Source organism: Bombina bombina, chromosome 8 (assembly GCF_027579735.1).
Source record: "Bombina bombina isolate aBomBom1 chromosome 8, aBomBom1.pri, whole genome shotgun sequence".
Taxonomy (NCBI): domain Eukaryota; kingdom Metazoa; phylum Chordata; class Amphibia; order Anura; family Bombinatoridae; genus Bombina; species Bombina bombina.
Genome location: NC_069506.1, coordinates 96,654,212 through 96,674,412, shown reverse-complemented (window position 1 = coordinate 96,674,412; position 20,201 = coordinate 96,654,212). Strand labels below are relative to the sequence as shown.

At 37.7% G+C, this 20,201-nt stretch overlaps 1 protein-coding gene across 3 annotated transcripts in view; it reads right to left on the bottom strand.

Moving 5' to 3' along the window:
* AGRN (agrin) overlaps nt 1-20,201 on the bottom strand; it is a 735,367-nt gene that overhangs the window by 233,749 nt on the left and 481,417 nt on the right. For all 3 annotated transcript variants that reach the window (XM_053690462.1, XM_053690463.1, XM_053690464.1), the window contains one exon: nt 14,360-14,566. In XM_053690462.1, the coding sequence (XP_053546437.1) occupies nt 14,360-14,566 (207 nt within the window). The remainder of the gene's footprint in view (nt 1-14,359; nt 14,567-20,201) is intronic.

Here is a 20,201-nt window from a genome sequence, read left to right as displayed (position 1 = left end):
ACACATTTTAGAAAATAAATTAAAAAAAAATCTGTCATTATTAAATTCCTTTACTTTGGAAACTATTCCCCCTCCTCTTACATTTGACAAAGTATAGTCTGAAATTAAAGCTATTGTGAGTTTTTTTTTATCCACAGAGATCCTGGTTTCCATGGTAATATTAGTGGTTTAAGGCCTTTGGTTCTAAATGTAAATTTGTAAAGCTCAGAATATGAAATACAGTGGATCAAAAAGCTGTGCTATACAATACTGAGAACATTCATTTAAAGGTTTGTAAAGTGCTATATTTGTTTCTTATATTTCACTGGAGAAATATTATAGAAAACCAAATGTCTTTCTTTTCATACAGGATTTTGCAATTTTTTTTTTCTGTTTGGAGATGTAAGCTTAAAGGGGCATTAAATTAAAAATCAAATCCTCAATAAAATATTTAATTGAGCATAGTAATCTAATGTAATTAAGTCTGATGAATGTGCCTTTTCTAGACCCAGATACGATGAAGGGCATATTGCATACTTAAATGGACATTAAACACTAAATAAATGTTAAATATAATGATGCATTTGAACCAAATATTAGCCTGATAATAACGTGTGTGTGTATATATATATACTGTATATATATATATATAAATATTTATATATTTTTTACTCTGTGAAAAGCATTACTGGGCTAAAAAGAAGCTGCACACAGGTGGTTGTTGGCTCCTGTGAGTGCACTTCTCTCTATATGTATTTAGTCTCCCTATGGGAAAAAAGGGGCAACCAGACGTGGACTCCTTGCTCAGTGTGCTTAGAGGAATATGGCTACACCTCACTGACGTGGACCAATGAAGGCCGAAACTATTGTCTGGGGTTGCTGTAGGGTTGCCACCCGCCCCGGTTTCACCGGGACAGTCCCGGTCTGAGGCTCTGTGTCCCGTGTCCCGGAACTAGCCTCAAATACCCCGGGCTAAGCAGTCCCCTGGCGCAGCAGTGAGCACAGACTTTACAAAAAATAAGCTGGCCAGAGGAGCGCTTAGCCCGGGGTAACTAACCGGGTAGGTGGAGTCTGCAGGAGAGACTGAGGATGATGTGGGAGTGGGACAGTGGGAGGGGGAAACAGGGTCCAGGAGGGGAGTCATCACATCCTGCAGCAGAGGGGCAGAGAGAAGGGACATTGCGCGCACCCGCCTGCCCGTTACACCAGTTACCCCCCCACCAGTTACCAGAGTCCGGTCACACAGGTTCACGATGCCCCCAAGATTTGCAATCCCAGGTAACGCGCGGTCTCATCGCCATCTTTCTCATCTCCAAACACTGCTCCAATAATTTTGTAAAGTTGTCGCCCAAAAGTTAGTGTCAATTATATTTTCTCTTAAACTTGTTAATCTGAGTTTAGCTTTTCTAAATAATTTTCTCGGCTATACTTACAGCACTATTTTACTTGGTATTCAGGTTTCAACTTGGTGTGTATATGAAAAGTATAGAACAGGTCTGAAAAAATATCTTCGGCCAGTAAGAAACTTATATATTTTAAAAAAAGGGAAAAATACAATGAACACAGGATATACGTGGAGATCTCTCATAAATGATAAAACATTAAAATAGAAAGTCAATGTAGTATAGAACTACTCCCAAGGTCCAAATGTAGGTTGGTTAACGAGAAGGATTTGAATTACAAATGTGGAGACCTTTTTTAAAATAAGAAAATAATTATGACAAGAAAAGGAAAGAAAGTATCTGGATTAATTAACTATTTTGAAGGACTACTGTTTACATAGGGATTTATACTATTATACTTTTTTCCTTTTTTATATAAACACATATAGATACACAACGTTTTTAGTTTACTTTTTTCCTGTTTCCTTCCAGTCCCCAAATACAAGACATACTAATATACATAGTGTGTCGTATTTTGTCTATGCATATATTGAATTCTTCTATTTATATGCTTAGAAGGGAGAACGAAGCATGTCTTTTAGAAAAACAATACAGATAACAAATAATATTCCTTACTGACTTGATCACGGCAGCATAACGCTGACACCAGTCATTTACAGATCACCGACTGAGGTTGCCATGAGAACGCTAACAAACAAAGGCGATGATTGGCTAATGAACTCTTAAGGGAAATAAATAAACGTCTCCATGGGAACCATAGACTCCTATTCCACTATTGGCTGCTGACATCATATTATTATTATTATTATTCTTTATTTATAAAGCGCCGACAGATTCCGCAGTGCTGCCCATGGGTACAAGGATAACAGTACAGTGGAGAAACAAAACGATAAGACACAACATTTTACAGACAAATACAGGGGAAATTGAGGGCCCTATTCCCGTGGGAACTTACAATCTAGACGTAATTACGTCATGACGCAAGGAGGAAAAACACGCCCACCTATCTGCTTTTAATTTCAAAGCCGGCCAAGCTGTACACAAACTTACCTCTGATGAAGAAGTTGATAGATACTTCGAAACGCGTAAGGAATCCAAAGTGGGTGTACAGTTTTCCTACCATGATACCGGCAGCCTTTAGTAGGATTTTAACTTTATCTGAAGTGTAATTATTATTTTTTTAATCGGTTTTCTTTCCTGGGCCATTGCCTGTTCTATTATATTGTTGCATGTGCACTGCAATACTATTTACAAGCAACCGACCCTTTGGGAGATTACCTTTCTGTGCATCTTTTGAATACATCAATTGTTTTTATATTAGCACTGTTTTACATTGATCTTTTTTACACTGATATTTTCACATTGGTACTATATAATAATGTGTAAATAAAAGAACTCCTTAAAGGATAACCATATAGCACTAGATACGGTGTAATTTTATAGACCAACTCTGACTCAAGAAATAATTGTTGTGCTGGAACAAATTCACAAATTGAAGGAGGGGACAACAACGGACATACCAATATAGTATCAGCTTATATTTATATGCTTGAATGCTTACCTCATTAAGGATTGAGGGCATTAAATGTAAGTGCAAACTTTTTAAGCTCAAACTAAATAAACCATTTGTATGACAGAATTACACTATGTGTTTTTTCTTTCTTTTTTTCAAAACTATCTACTGAGAAATTCTACCAAATTATCATACTTCGGGGAGATACTTTCGTTGAATCCATTGGCTAAGAGTGCCCTACAAGATTCACCTAACAAAGGAACCAACGGAGGAGAATAACTACAGACCGGAGGACCACTACACCATTGGTTTTCCTGTGTGTAAACATTACCTCATACGATTGGGGTAATTTCCGGTTAGAAGAAAACCATTTCTCACCTTTATCATCATTTTTTGTTTTATTCGGACTCTTTTTATACCTATATGTATAAAGACTTTTATCTGTGCGCTGAACCACATTAATTTTTCCTCTTGATATTACTATATATAAAATATATATATATATATATATTTTATATATATATATATATATATATATATATATATATATATATATATATATATATATTTTATATAGTAATATCAAGAGGAAAAATTAATGTGGTTATATATATATATATATTAATTTGATAATGAATTTGAGGCTGCAACAAGCCACGCCCAAGCCACACCCTCTCCACGCCCACTTAAAAAGTGTCTAGGAATTTTTTGGGCAAAAGGTGGCAACCCTAGGTTGCTGTGTTCCTTGTTCAGAGAGGAATTGCCTGGTATTTTGGCACTGGACTGACCATAATAGGCGGAATCAGACTGATATACTACAGGAAAGTTCTACTTGGTTAAAAGCATTACTGGGCTAAAAAGAAGCTGCACCCAGGTGGTAAATTGCCATAGAACAGGGTAACAATGGTATTGAGCCAGTTGTTCGTTCCTGTGAGTGCACTTCTCTCTATATGTATTTAGTCTCCCTATGGGAAAAAATGGGCAACCAGACGTGGACTCCTGGCTCAGTGTGCTAAGAGGAATACTGCTACACCTCACTAACGAGACCCAATGAAGGCCAAAACGATTGTCTGGGGTTGCTGTGTTCCTTGTTCAGAGAGGAATTGCCTGGTATTTTGGCACTGGACTGACCATAATAGGTGGGATCAGACTGATATACAACAGGGAAGTTATACTCTGTGAAAAGCATTACTGGGCTAAAAAGCTGCACCCAGGTGGTAAATCGCCATAGAACAGGCTAACAATGGTATTGAGCTGGTTGTTCGTTCCTGTGAGTACACTTCTCTCTGTATGTATATATATTATATAATTATATTTACACATACATAGTTTTATTATTATTTTGCTGTTTAAAAAAAATAAAAAAATTTTTTTTAAAGTTTTTGTTTCTATAAAGTAATGGTTGCTGCCATTTTGAAACCTATGCTTCCCTTATCTAATCTCTTCTACTGAGGAACAGATATAAGTGTTAATAAAGTATCCTAACAATGACTGCGATGTTAAGATAGTTACTTTATAACTGGACTTACCATGAGGTATGAAATAAGAAGAGGCTTTTAAATCTAGGATAACTAGGGTACAACCCATATCTTCATAGAAACTGAGAGGAATTGGAAAAAAAACACAATTTTTAGAGGTAAATTACAGGAAAAGGGGGGAAACAAAAAAAAATGAAAGCATAGTGCAAAGTTTTTTTTTCACAAAATAAAATTAAACATTTTACGATTTCAAAGTGATTAATGACCCTTTAAAAGGGCACTATAGCATTTTATTAGGGAATTTAAATTAATCTCCTTTCTTTTGTATGTATTTACTGCCTGTGAAAAACATAAATACTTGGTCAAAGTTAAATTCCTGGGCCACTACAGAGAAGGCTATAACTGGTGAGCCTATTAGAAGCATGCACTCATACACATGCTCCAATCAATGGCTGTATTCATATCTAGAGCAGGGGTGTTCCAGTAGTCCAATTTTAACTATGTATTTAATATTTTTTAAGGAATTAAAGAGACAACAAAAGCAGAAAAATCAGTTATAATAAAATGCTTTAATTAAATATTGCATTTTATTTTTACACTAGAGTGTTCTTCTTAAAAGGGACATTGATAATTTTTTCTCTGCTTTAACGTGTCCCAAATTATCTGTTTTACATGCTGGAGTGTATCAGGTTGTTTATAAATAACTCCTTCACCTTTATTTCATCATTTAAAATGGCTTTTGTCTGTTAAAACTACCACCTATACAGAAAACATGAATATTTTAGAAAAGCTATGCAAACAAGAGACGGCAAACAACAATCAAGTTCCCAGTGGCGGTGGAAAACATAGGTAATGACATTTTGCATTTTCAATTGCTCTCTGTAAGGGGCTTATTTATGAAATGTCTGTCCGACATGATCCGATCAGCGTATCATGTCCGACAGACATTGCTGAATGCGGAGAGCAATACGCTCTCCGCATTCAGCATTGCACCAGCAGCTCTTGTGAACTGTTAGTGCAATGCCGCCCCCCTGCAGATTGGCCGCTAGCAGGGTGTGTTAATCAACCCGATCATATTCGATCGGGTTGATTTCCTGTGATGTCTGTCCGCCTCCTCAGAGCAGATGGACAGGTTATGGAGCAGCGGTGCTTCATAACTGGTGTTTCTGGCGAGTCTGAAGGCTCGCCAGAAACACGGAGCTTGATAAATGGGCCCCTAAGTATTAACCATTCTGTATAGACCAGGGGTGGGATATTATCGACCCTCCAGATGTTATGGACTACATCTCCCATAATGCTCTTTCAGCCATAATGTTGGCAGAGCATCATGGGAGATGTAGTCCATAACATCTGGAAGGCTGATAGTTGCCCACCCCTAGTATAGATGGTGATTTAAGATAAGGGACTTTGTACTCAGGGTTTGACTTTTTTAAAATGTATGCAAGAGAATCAGATTAAGTATCTATGGGATTTCTCAAGGCCTGATATATATCACGCATCACATACATACATACACAAGTGTGAATTTTTATTATTTTTCTTTCCTCTATGAACGTGCTACATGCAAAACAGCTGCATACAATATATATGAGATAAAGGCAAGGTAGATTTATTATGCTTTATTGCTGAAGTTATTGCAACAATATATTCTAAAAGAAAAACACTTTCCCTTACTATAAAGGCTATCAAAGGGCACTTTTTTCATAAAATAAGTAAAGACGGGTGCATTGATTCTGCCAGCTCTGCACTTACTATGGGGACCACTGTGAATACTAGCTTGTGTGCTTGTCTCATACAGTTTTCTGTGCTATATATTTGGTCAGACTGAAAGAAAGAAAAAAGATTTGTCTGCAACTTTTAACATCTTGGCTGCTGGATTAATGTTTTCGGTAAAATCAAATGCATCCCACTTCTGATACCAAAGAGATAAATGTTTTGGTAAAAATAACAAGCTGAGAATGAAATATTTCAAATGAATGGCAACTTCCATGTGTACCAGAGCTTAGTAATATATTAGTAATTGTTTCAGGATGCCAAATACTAATGTTTTGCATTGACAGTGAAATATGTCACTTGTAAACTGGGATTGGTTATTGTAGAATTGTGCAAATTTTGAATAAAGATACTCACATAAGGTTGGGCATAGACTACATTATCAAGACAGCCAGCATGTAATAAATTAAAAATTTAAAGGGACAGTAAAGTCAAGATTAAACTTAAATGGTTTGGATATAGCATGCCATTTTAAAAAAATGTCAATTTTGTTTAGTTCTCTTAGTATAATTTGGTATAAAGGTATAGAAAGGTCAAAACTGAAAGGTGCACGGGTACATTTCAATTTGAAATAGAAGCATTTTTGCATTTTACTTCAATCAGCAAAAATGAGTAAAAGTTATTACTTATTTTCAGCAGCATATGCACATATCCCGTGAGGGCTGTGCACAAGCAGTCAAGCACCATGCCAGCTCAGAGAGCTGCTGGTGGTGTTTATTCTGTGAAGACTTAATTTGTGTCATACAAGCCACTGGTGCACCAGGCACTCACAGCATATTTGCGTATGCCACTGAAAAACAGTTATAGCCTTTACTAGAAGCGTTTTTGCTAATGGAAGTATATTGTATTTTAAACTGAAATGCACATTTCAATTTTGACTTTTCTAAAAAAATAAATTAACAAGAAATCCTATGTGATCACAGGAGTGTGCACGTCGTCAGCCACCTGGCAGCAGTTTTGCAACAATGTTCATAGCAATGTTATACATAGTTGCAAACACTGCTACCATAGACTGCTAAAGACTCATAATCCTATCACCCTATGTATATATTTACTCTTCAGCAAAGGATACGAAGGGAACAAAGCAAATTTGATAATAGAGTAAATTGGAAGAATGTTTAAAATTGAACAATTGAATAATAAATGTGTAATTTTGACTTTACTGTCCATTTAAGAAGGCAAGTAGAGGAAGGCTCTGCTATAAGGTAATATACGATAGGATGGACAAATGCCTTTATCTTTACTCAGCAACGTGACTTAAAGGGACACTGAACCCAAATTTTTTCTTTCATGATTCAGATAGAGCATGCAATTTTAAACAACTTTCTAATTTACTCCTATTATCAATTTTCTTCGTTCTCTTGCTTTCTTTATTTGAAAAAGAAGGCATCTAAGCTATTTTTTTTGTTCAGAACTATGGAAAGCACTTGTTTATCCACCAATCAGCAAGAACAACACAGTGTGTTCACCAAAAATGGGCCGGCATCTAAACTTACATTCTTGCATTTCAAATAAAGATACCAAGAGAATGAAAAGAATTTGATAATAGGAGTAAATTAGAAAGTTGCTTAAAATTGCATGCTCTATCTGAATCACGATAGAAAAAAATTTGGTTTCAGTGTCCCTTTAATATCATTTTATCACCTTTGATTATGCAAAGAAATAAATATTTTGCATCTGCATCACAATTTTTTGCACGTAGTGCAGTCTTGCAATGCTAGTCCAAACTGGACTCATCTTCTGGCGTGACAAAACATGCCACAAGATTAGTTCACAAATTGTCACATTCTGACTCGAATGTGATTCATTTACTGGTTGATGTCCAGAGAATCAAACAAACAGGAGTATAGCAGGTTTTACTATGTAGATAGCACACATAGAGGCTGCTGTGGCTGTATTGGTTTGTGCTAATGGACGGAAGTCATAGAATATCACTGGGCAAAACGGATTTAAAAAGAAAAACCTCTCTAACTTTACTATTTCCTGCTGTTTGATGCAACTGAATTACTAAAGAATAAAGTAATGAGTAAGGTTAGAATAAACAGTGGAGCAGGAGAGATTATTGAGATGGTGTAGTGGACACTTTTAGAATTTTGTCTGTAAGATTAATTGAAGAGTTCTAAGTGTTTTGAACCAAATAGGAATTCTGATTACACTGTTCAACAAAAAAAATATTATTCATTTGTTTCCTTACTAAAAATAATCATACTTTACAAATTTTGGGTCTTGAAAAACATATATGACTTCTAATTTTTTCTTATTAGCTCTAGTTTCTGAGATACACTACTTATGCTTCAGTAATATAGTCATGGTGAAAAGCAATATTACAACAACCTGATATTTTCCTGATACAACATAAATGAAAGTTGTTTTCATTCAATCAATCGCAAGTAACATACGGCAATTTAAATTAATATCTTAAATAGAGGCCTATTCACGAGAGAACCTTCTCTTTGCTTGTCACCTGTACTCCTCTTCTGGGGCATCTTTTGTCACTGTCCAACAGTATTCAGCAATCATGGAAGTGTTCCACCTACTCTAATATCTTCATTTCATTGCTGAAATGTCTTGGTGGAACCACTCACCGTGCTCATCACATACTGCACTGCAGATATCAGGGAAGAAGTCCAGATCAGAGTCCAGAGAGTGGATTTTGAGTGACATGTTGCAGCCTAAATGATGATACTTTTCTAGAATTTTGTTTGCAAGCTCAACATAGTTTACAGCTCTTCGGTTATCCAAAAAGCTGTGCACAACACCTTTAAAAGTTTCCCAACCTAGCCGATTTCTCATTACTCTTGGGCTATATCTTGGAACAGAGACCTAACTGAGAGATTTAAATGTCATATTAAATTTTCGCATGCTGAAATTAATTAGAAGTATTTTCAAGTCAGAAGCAATTTCATTGTTGAGCAGTGCTATCAAATATTCTGATTGGTTGAATTGGTGTGGCACCATCACCAGATAATATACGGTTAGCTGGTGTGTACATGGATGTGCCCAACATTGTACTGTTACCCGACTCACAAACTCTAGGGCAGTTTCTGGTAACAAGTAAAATAGTACTGGTCTAAGACAGAATTTTGAACACTAATCTCAAAGTTTACAGTTCATACAGGTCCCTGAAAGATTTTTAAACAGGATTATTTATATAGATGGAGCTAGAAGGTCAATATTTCCTCCTTAAATATTCTCTCCAGCTGCTTTTCAAGCACATAGAAAGTAACAATCTACTGTTCCCTACAGGAATGAATACTAATAGCAATTAACTTGAATATATGTGCGAGTCTCGTAGCAAAGTGCCTCTGAGAGAACTGTGTTACCTTCAGAAATGAGTGAATGAGTGGGATCCCTTGGATTTGTTTTGTTCCCCATGTATCAGAGGTGAATTAAAAATCATATATAAGTACAAATCACGCTTTTTGTCCCTAATTGGCTGCTGTAGCTGCACAGATATTAGGTTAACTCTTTGCTGGCAGCAGAAATGTGATTTGTAGCTGAGGGGATTAGATGAATACCTTTTCTCCAGATGTTAATAAGAAGCAAATAAGAGAGACAAATAATCAGAGTTATGTGAAAAGAGAAAACAAATACAATATTTCTATACAATAGCTATTATTGCATTAAGCTTTGTTTTTTAGCTGAATGTACTAAAAAACTAGTGCATTCATAATTTGCTCCCTAACGAAATTATTGTAATAAGGGTATAGAACACACCTGACATAGGCATAAGCCAAGCTGAAACATTAGATAAATATGCATAATAAATCAGCTAGATATAGGTAAAAGGCAGACAAATCACATCTAATAAAGATTCTGCACTTATATATAAAGAGACTTTAAGATGTAAAAACGACATTCTCTTATTCGTTAGACAAATGTTCTTTTTGCAGTAATATCCCTACCTAACTGATCACATGACCACAATCCTTTAGAAAACCTTATCAAATGATTTAGCTACATAATCCCCATTAAAGGGACAGTATACACCAATTTTCATATAGCTGCATGTAATAGACACTACTATAAAGAATAAGATAAAACTGTTTAAAAACTTTCTTAGAAGCTCTCAGTTTAGCTCTGTTGAAAAGGTAGTTGGAAAGCCCGCTGCAAGTGGGAAATAAGACACTCCCCCCTCCCCCTTCATTTGCATACAGTTTGTTTTTAAAATGTATAGTTTTGCTTATTTTTAAATAACATTGCTCTGATTTTCAGACTCCTAACCAAGCCCCAAAGTTTTAGGAGAATACCGAAGTATACCTACTCCAGCTTGCTCCTGGAGTAGGTACACGTCGGTATTCTCCTAAAACAAGCTGGAGTAGGTATACGTCAGTATTCTCCTAAAACTTTGGGAGAATACTGAATTTAAAAATAAGCAAAACTATACATTTTAAAAACAAACTTTATGGGTTATAAAAATAGATCATCTACAAAACATTTATGCAAAGAAAAAAGAATTATAATTCGAAAAAAGTTTCTAAAGGATTGTAAGTGGTTCCTATGGGGCATATTTATCAAGCTCCGAATGGAGCTTGATGCCCCGTGTTTCTGGCGAGCCTGCAGGCTCGCCAGAAACAACAGTTATGAAGCAGTGGTCACAAAGACCGCTGCTCCATAACCTGTCCGCCTGCTCTGAGGCAGACAGACATCGCCGGAAATCAACCCGATCGAGTACGATCGGGTTGATTGACACCCCCTGCTGGCGGCCTATTGGCCGCGAGTCTGCAGGGTTGCGGCGTTGCACCAGCAGCTCTTGTGAGCTGCTGGTGCAATGCTGAATACGCGAACGTATTGCTCGCCGTATTCAGCGAGGTCTGTCGGACCTGATCCGCACTGTCCGACAGACCTTGATAAATATGGGCCAACGTGTTTAAACCCTACAAAGGGGGTTAAAAAACATAGCTACTATCCCCTTTGAGAGCTGGAAATCGCTAGCAAGCAATGATTGGTTGTTTCCTGCTCATGGTCTGCAATGCTTGCTTCTCTCAAGCATGAGTTTACCTTTGTGTTTAACCCCTTTGTGGGGGGGTTAAACAGATAGCTAGGATCAGTAATGCAAAAATGATATGCTCTAACAAACTGTGTAATTCTGGGATAAGCATCTAACTTTAGTATTATATCTAATGGGGGGGGAGGGGTAGTGGGGTTTAAAATTATTTTGAAGTTTAGAAAGTCAAGTTTGAGATAATATGAAAATGCAACATGTATAAAACACAGAATTGGCGACTGTGGAATAATAAAAATGAAAATTTAAAGGGACATTGCAATGTTAGATAGAGATGGGTAATATCAGAAAAGTCTGTTTGTTTTTCTAATCTGTTAATGTGTAATTTTGTGTATATTCAATCTGAGGTCAGGGTTAAAGGGACAGTCTAGTCAAAACTAAACTTTCACGAATCAGATAGGGCATGTCATTTTAAACAACTTTCCTATTTACTTTTATCATCACATTTGCTTTGTTCTCTTGGTATTCTTTGTTGAAAGCTAAACATAAGCTCATATGCTAATTTCTAAGCCCTTGAAGACTGACTCTTATTTTAGGGCATTTTGACCGTTTTTCAAAGCTAGAGGGCATTAGTTCATCTGTGCCATATAGATAACATTGTGTTCATGCACATGGAGTTACCTAGGAGTCAGCACAGTTTGGCTAAAATGCAAGTCTGTCAAAAGAAATGAAATAAGGTGGCAGTTTGCAGAGGCTTAGATAGAAGGTAATTACAATGGTAAAAATATATTAATATAACCGTGTTGGTTATGCAAAACTGGGGAATGGGTAATAAAGGGATTATCTATCTTTATAAACAATAAAAATTCTGGAGTAGACTCTCCCTTTAATTGTAACAGATTAAGCACAGTATCAAACAAACAGTGGGAGCAATTCACACTTCATCTGTTGAAACACAGCTATGACACCAAATCTCGAATATACAGATATGAAAACATAAAAAATAAATGATAAACCCATCTCTAGTCAACATGATTATGAATAGTTATAGGACTCTGATCTGTAAGATTGCAGGAGTCTTGTAAAGACACAAAAATCAAACTCTCCAAATGGGTGAAAACTCATTCCAAATCAATAGGACTTGATAGCCTGTTTAGGTTTGCACTTCAAGAGATAGGACAAGTTGAGTTAAGGTATCACTTTTAATGAATGAGAAGGGTTGTATAGCAAAGCCTTTTCAGAACCACTTCTTCATGCTTTGTACACAGGACCATGACAGTTAAAGTCTTGATTTAAGTTTCTCAAAGAGTTAATAGTCCAATATATGAGAACATCAAAAAAAATGTATTTGTTACTATTTAAGTAGTGGCTTATTTTAGCACTAGATGACTAGGCTCAGGCATAATACTGGAGAATTATCATGGAGGTTTTCATTTTAAATTATTATGGAGGACCACCAAAGTCTTCTACAAATATATCTTTCTAGTTTTAGTTTTTTTTATTATTGAAGTGGCACAGCTTTATACTCCTTGTTTCTATCACAACTACCTTCCCTACTGCAGAGAAGATCTTTATATGGTACAAGGGTTTAATCCCTAACCTATATGCCTGCTCTGTCTGTAGCTAAAAAAGTAGGTAACCACTGCTTTATATAGGACCGTCAGAAGGAGGTAACTACTGCTTGAAACCAGGCTGGCAAGAAAGGTCTGCTACTGTTTCTGACCTTCTGGTACTAATGGTTAATAACTATTTAAATAGTTGTAATACAATTTGTCATGTGACTCTATTGTTTTTAAGCTTTTAATTCATATTGTTCCAAAAAACTGACAAAGTGTTTCTGAAAACTTGCGTTGTACCCCCTAGTCATTAAAAGAGTAACATTTTAACTCAACTTCTCCATTTGCCCATGATTAACAAGGTACTTTTCTCTAAATAAGAATATACAATGCAGAATTCCACTTTAGGTTACAGTTGCCAAATTTGCTAGGCCAATTACAACAGGATGTAAAGCACTGTCTGAAAATGTCAGCCTTGCTCCTTTTAATACAGAGCTTATAGTTTGTGAGGGAAGGTCAAAAATGTTGCAGGTTTTTGGAGGAGATTGTAGAGTGCCAAAATGTAAACAGGCCACAAGCACAGATAGTGTCAGCACAAACAAGGGGATTAAGAAAGAAGCTGAGAGGTTGGTGGGATTCCAAGCTGCCACAGCTAAGACACTGAGTCGAAAAGCCTGGAAGCAAGCTCAGAAGAACACGGACATTCATCCACATACACACTAAATAATGACAGCAAGCTGTGGATGGGTACAGATACAAGTGAGTATCCAAAGGAAAGTGGTTGGTTTATAAAGCAGACCTCAGACTGAAGACCTCACAGAAAGACATGAGAAAGCCCTGAACGATCATCCATGCTTATCCCACAGAGAAATGGCTGAAAAAAAGACACAAAAATAGAAGAGGGGGAGCAAATAGGGAAAGAATATTGCATACTTTCTTTCAGTGTATTATCCTTTATGGACCCAACATGGAGACTATGAACCAACTGAGGACATCTAACATTTCACGGAAACAGAAGATACTCCTAGACAAGCACCGAAGAGCAATACAGCCACAAATCTAAAACATAAACAAATTGATTTGGGAGCAGAAGGTAATATCCAGGAAAGCAAAGGAAAGAAAAGGAGGAGGCTCAGTTAGCAAGAAAAATAGCATTTTGTATGAGGATTGGGTTCTCCTCTTTTTTATTCAAACCTTATCTGGTCACCGGCAGAATGTTTTTACACTGTAGACCTTCTCTAGGAGGAAGACAGAGAGAGATAGAGAGAAGAAATCAATAGATTAGGAAGAAAGAGAAATTATACATATTGTAATTTGTTTTCTTATGGTACAGGGGGTTTATGGCAAAGCTTCATGTAGCCTATGTCTTTTATAAAGGTTGACTAGGGATGATAATGCTTATGAACAAGCAATGAAAATGATGGCTTCCCAACCACCCTTTTCCTAAACCTTTTGCACCCACTTAAAGTAATTTGCATTTTGATTTGCCAATACATCGGATATGTTAAAAGGTAGCACAGTGAACCCAACTGGACATTAACAAAGATAAGAAAAGGCAGAAGAAAGGGTTAATGAGTTGCATGTTCCACGAAGCATGGGAACTTACCTGGGTATTTGAAATAAAAGGGTTAATAAGTCATTGGACCAAACACAAGGTGTTTGAGTTTTCAGAACACAAGGATCTATGGTAGAAGGGAATGGTATGTACTCACCGCATGGTCCCTTATGCTTTATTGGGATGGCTATCTTCTGATGGCATTCTGCTTTCTGCCTCTCACAGTCATTGGCATAGGTACGGCTGTCACGGCCACACACAGGCTTGTAAGTGCCATCACAGGTAATACGGTCACATGAGCAGCGGGTCACTCCTCGTCGGTTAAGGCACACAGCATTGTGCTTACATTCATCCTTGCATTTATCTACAAAAAGTAGTAACCAGTTATATACAAGGGTCAAACTCAATCTTCAAAACAATGCTTTACAGCTGAGATGCACAGCTTGTCTAGGGATTGCTTCCTATTTATGTCTCTGCCTTGTTTTTTGCTTGTTGTACCTAATTTAGCTATTGTAGACACAGAAGAAGCTTCAGATTTTGATGCTGAACTGTTGGTGTCTCACTGTATGGTTCAGGTGTCATCAACCTTGGCTCTTCATAGGTTTTGGAACTACATTTCCCATGATGCTCAGATACTTTAAGCTGGCTGAGCATCATGGGAAATGTAGTTTCAAAACCTCTGGAAAGCCAAGGTTAATGACCCCTGGTATAGTTAATTGCTCTGTCATCTTCACAATGTTCAGAGGAGGAACTTTTTAAATTTAGTGTTTTTGTCTGTAACCCAAACTCTTAACCAAAATATATCTTACCCCATTCACACAGCATAACTTTGAATTGGTTATATAAATTATATAATCATTAGCTCTACATACTTTTTTAAAGGGTCATTCTAATATACAATTTGTCAGAGAATCTATTTTTTTTAGCTTACTATGGGCCCGATTGCAAGTGAAGTGCAGAAATGCAAACTGTATGGAGCGTAAATTCATACCACTTTTCCTTGAATTACAAGAGCTTTACCTATGATTTTAACACATGGCAAGCAAAAATCCGTAACGGAAAAAATGACATAAGCGATTGATTTAGAGCATGTACATTTTGCATTAAAATTTCCCTTAAAAATAAGCAATGAATTTAGTTATGCAAAAAAATAATTCATATAAATCCTGCCCATCACCAAATAATAGTACCCCCCCAGAACATTTTACTCCTTAATGACCAATGACGGAATTATTCTGGCCTGAAATCATTGAGCAAACTGATGCTGTATCCTTAAGGGGTTAATATATTTCAGTGTTTCCTGTGGTTTACAGCACTTTCCATGCACAAACGGTTATGGTTATATTTTCATAAAAATATATGCAAACTCACAATTCAAACTATATAAACATGTATTACATAAAGTTCTGAATGTCATCATTTTGAACTCATTTAAGCTATTTTATTTGATGTTTTGGTGCTAGCCCGAAAAGTTGTGTTTGCAAAACAAATGGTTGAACGTCTCTGCAAAGATATTATCTCTGTCCTGGTATTTCACATTCGGGTTTAAAAAGACTGTCTTCAATCCTCTAAAGATGAATACACAATAATGTATTATAGTGTAGCCGCTCTGATTCTTTTATTTCATATCTCTAAAAGCACACTTAATGTCAAAGAAATCAATTGTATAGTACCGACACAGACCTTCCTTTAAATGTTTTGTGACCACATAAGTGTCATTTCATCCAGCAGATATCTCTTTTGTGTTAGAAATAGACCTCTTTAGGCACTGACAGTGTAGGGAAAATATTGATTTACTGGGTGTACTGCCAGGTTTTTTTAGGCTATACTGTACAACCTGACATTTTTGTGTAATTTTGTCTCCTTCAATCTTGCAATTTAATTTGCGTGCTTTTGATTTTGGTGTCCAATTGTGGATATGCAGCATCAAATCTTTTAGACAAGGATGTTATAGGGTAAGTGACATTTCAAAAAAAACATTTGGCGTCATTACAGAGATAAAAGAAATAATGTTACGAGCGGCAACTGAGATCTTTCTCATACTGAAAACTTTAGTTTTGTGGGAAATGTAGCATAAAATACGCTCATCTGGCTTTTTATATGTGGCGTATCAGAATTTTCTGATGGGCCCTTCTGGTGCTTCTATATTTGATCTTCAAAGACAATTAAGATGTTGCTTTTGTCTGAAACGTATCTTCTTGTATAGCACAAATATAATAACATACATGCCCATAAATGATCTAATCTGTATATCTGTGTACAGGGTCTAAACAAGAACGACTGAGATTATTAGTTAGGTCTAGAAGTAGACTGCTGTATCCGTAAAACACATAAGACTTCTCAGACATGATGGTCTTACACTATACACCGCCATAGTGTAAGACATTATGATCTTACGTTATGGCAGTTGTAGCTGAAAAAGCAAAAGACTATTAAGACATTATGGTCTTACACTATAAATTATGATCTTACACCAGTGGCGTATTTAGGTTTTGTGCTGCCCTAGGCACTCAAAATTCTGCTGCCCCCTTCCAGGTTTTAGGCCATAATATTTTTCATGAGGGTGTAACATGACTTTTTTAGTGGCATTTCCAAAGTAAATGTTCATGTTCAAGTGTGCGTGTGGTATATGTGCGTGTATTGTGTGTGTGCGCGTGTGTTGTGTAAGGTGAGTGTGTATGTTTGTGTAGTGCTAGTGTGTATTGATGTGTTGTGAGAGTGTGTGTAGTGATACTCAAAAAGTGCTGCCCCCCAAATTTGCCACCCTAGTCGTTACTAACGACCACCTTATCTTCAACTGGAAGGATCTGTATATTTCTCCTAGTCGCTGTTTGCGACCGCCAAGTCCTTCAACAAAGGATAAACTAGTCGCTACTAGCGACCGCAAAGACCCATTTCTAAATTTCAAGATCCTGCTAGTCTTTCCTCACGACAACAAAGCTATCATCTTTCGTGAGCGCAAAGATTATCTTTAGATCCCCCAGGATTTCCTTACAGATTTAGGAATAGGGGTTGCCACGGCAACATCACCTACCATTTTAAAACGTGACGTCACGTCACCTTTACACAAAAACAGAATTTATGTTTACCTGATAAATTACTTTCTCCAACGGTGTGTCCGGTCCACGGCGTCATCCTTACTTGTGGGATATTCTCTTCCCCAACAGGAAATGGCAAAGAGCCCAGCAAAGCTGGTCACATGATCCCTCCTAGGCTCCGCCTTCCCCAGTCATTCGACCGACGTAAAGGAGGAATATTTGCATAGGAGAAATCATATGATACCGTGGTGACTGTAGTTAAAGAAAATAAATCATCAGACCTGATTAAAAAACCAGGGCGGGCCGTGGACCGGACACACCGTTGGAGAAAGTAATTTATCAGGTAAACATAAATTCTGTTTTCTCCAACATAGGTGTGTCCGGTCCACGGCGTCATCCTTACTTGTGGGAACCAATACCAAAGCTTTAGGACACGGATGATGGGAGGGAGCAAATCAGGTCACCTAGATGGAAGGCACCACGGTTTGCAAAACCTTTCTCCCAAAAATAGCCTCAGAAGAAGCAAAAGTATCAAATTTGTAAAATTTGGTAAAAGTGTGCAGTGAAGACCAAGTCGCTGCCTTATATATCTGATCAACAGAAGCCTCGTTCTTAAAGGCCCATGTGGAAGCCACGGCCCTAGTGGAATGAGCTGTGATTCTTTCAGGAGGCTGCCGTCCGGCAGTCCCATAAGCCAATCTGATGATGCTTTTAAGCCAAAAAGATAGAGAGGTAGAAGTTGCTTTTTTGACCTCTCCTTTTACCAGAATAAACAACAAACAAGGAAGATGTTTGTCTGAAATCCTTTGTAGCATCTAAATAGAATTTTAGAGCACGGACAACGTCCAAATTGTGTAACAAACGTTCCTTCTATGAAACTGGATTCGGACACAAAGAAGGTACAACTATCTCCTGGTTAATATTTTTGTTGGAAACAACCTTCGGAAGAAAACCAGGCTCAGTACGTAAAAACCACCTTATCTGCATGGACCAGATAGGGCGGAGAACACTGCAGAGCAGATAACTCTGAAACTCTTCTAGCAGAAGAAATTGCAACCTAAAACAAAACTTTCCAAGATAATAACTTAATATCTATGGAATGTAAGGGTTCAAACGGAACCCCTTGAAGAACTGAAAGAACTAGATTAAGACTCCAGGGAAGAGTCAAAGGTCTGTAAACAGGCTTGATTCTAACCAGAGCCTGAACAAACGCTTAAACGTCTGGCACAGCTGCCAGCCTTTTGTGAAGTAAAACAGATAAAGCAGAGATCTGTCCCTTCAGAGAACTCGCAGAAAATCCTTTCTCCAAACCTTCTTGTAGAAAGGAAAGAATCTTAGGAATTTTTATCTTGTTCCATGGGAATCCTTTAGATTCACACCAACAGATATATTTTTTCCATATATTATGGTAAATTTTTCTAGTTACAGGCTTTCTAGCCTGAATAAGAGTATCTACTACAGAATCTGAAAACCCACGCTTTGATAAAATCAAGCATTCAAACTCCAAGCAGTCAGTTGGAGGAAAACCAGATTCGGATGTTCAAATGGACCCTGAATAAGAAGGTCCTGTCTCAAAGGTAGCTTCCATGGTGGAGCCGATGACACATTCACCAGGTCTGCATACCAAGTCCTGCGTGGCCACACAGGAACTCTATCAAGGTCACCGAAGCCCTCTCCAGATTGATCCTGGCTACCAGCCTGGGAATGAGAGGAAACGGTGGGAATACATAAGCTAGGTTGAAGATCCAAGGTGCTACTATTGTATCCAATAGAGTCGCCTTGGGATCCCTGGATTTGGACCCGTAACAAGGGACCATGAAGTTCTGACGAGAGGCCATCAGAACCAAGTCTGGAATGCCCCATAATTGAGTTATTTGGGCAAAGATTTCCAGATGGAGTACCCACTCCCCCGGATGCTCCTCCATCGCCAGGGAACTCCTTGTTACCCCCTGATGGTTGATATATGTAACAGTCGTCATGATGACTGATTGAAACCTTATGAATTTGGCCTTTGCTAGTCTAGGCCAAGCCTTGAGAGCATTGAATATCACTCTCAGTTCCATTATGTTTATCGGGAGAAGAGAGTCTTCCCGAAACCATAGACCCTGAGTTTTCAGGGGTTCCCAGACCGCGCCCCAGCCCACCAGACTGGCGTCGGTCGTGACAATGACCTATTCTGGTCTGCGGAAGCTCATTCCCTGTGACAGGTTGTCCAGGGTCAGCCACCAACGGAGTGAATCTCTGGTTATTTGATCTACTTGTATCGTCGGAGACAAGACTGTATAATCCCCATTCCACTGTCTGAGCATGCCCAGGTGCAATGGTCTTAGATGAATTCGTGCAAAAGGAACTATGTCCATTGCCGCAACCATCAACCCTATTACTTCCATGGACTGCGCTATGGAAGGAATAAGAACAGAATGAAGTACCTGACAAGAGCTTAGAAGTTTTGATTTCCTGGCCTCTGTCAGAAAAACCTTCATTTCTAAGGAAACTATTATTGTTCCCAAGAAGGGAACTCTTGTTGACGGAGACAGAGAACTTTTTTCTATGTTCACTTTCCACCTGTGAGATCTGAGAAAGGCTAGGACAATGTCCGTATGAGCCCTTGCTTTGACAGAGACTACACCTGAATCAGGATGTCGTCCAAGTAAGGTACTACTGCAATGCCCCTTGGTCTTAGCACCGCTAGAAGGGACCCTAGTACCCTTGTGAAAATCCTTGGAGCAGTGGCTAATCCGAATGGAAGTGCCACAGGTAATGCTTGTCCAGAAAGGCGAACCTTAGGAACCGAAAATGTTCCTTGTGGATAGGAATACGTAGGTACGCATCCTTTAAGTCCACCATGGTCATGAATTGACCTTCCTGGATGGTAGAAAGGATCGTTCGAATGGTTTCCATTTTGAATGATGAAACCCTTAGAAACTTGTTTAGAATCTTGAGATCTAAAATAGGTCTGAA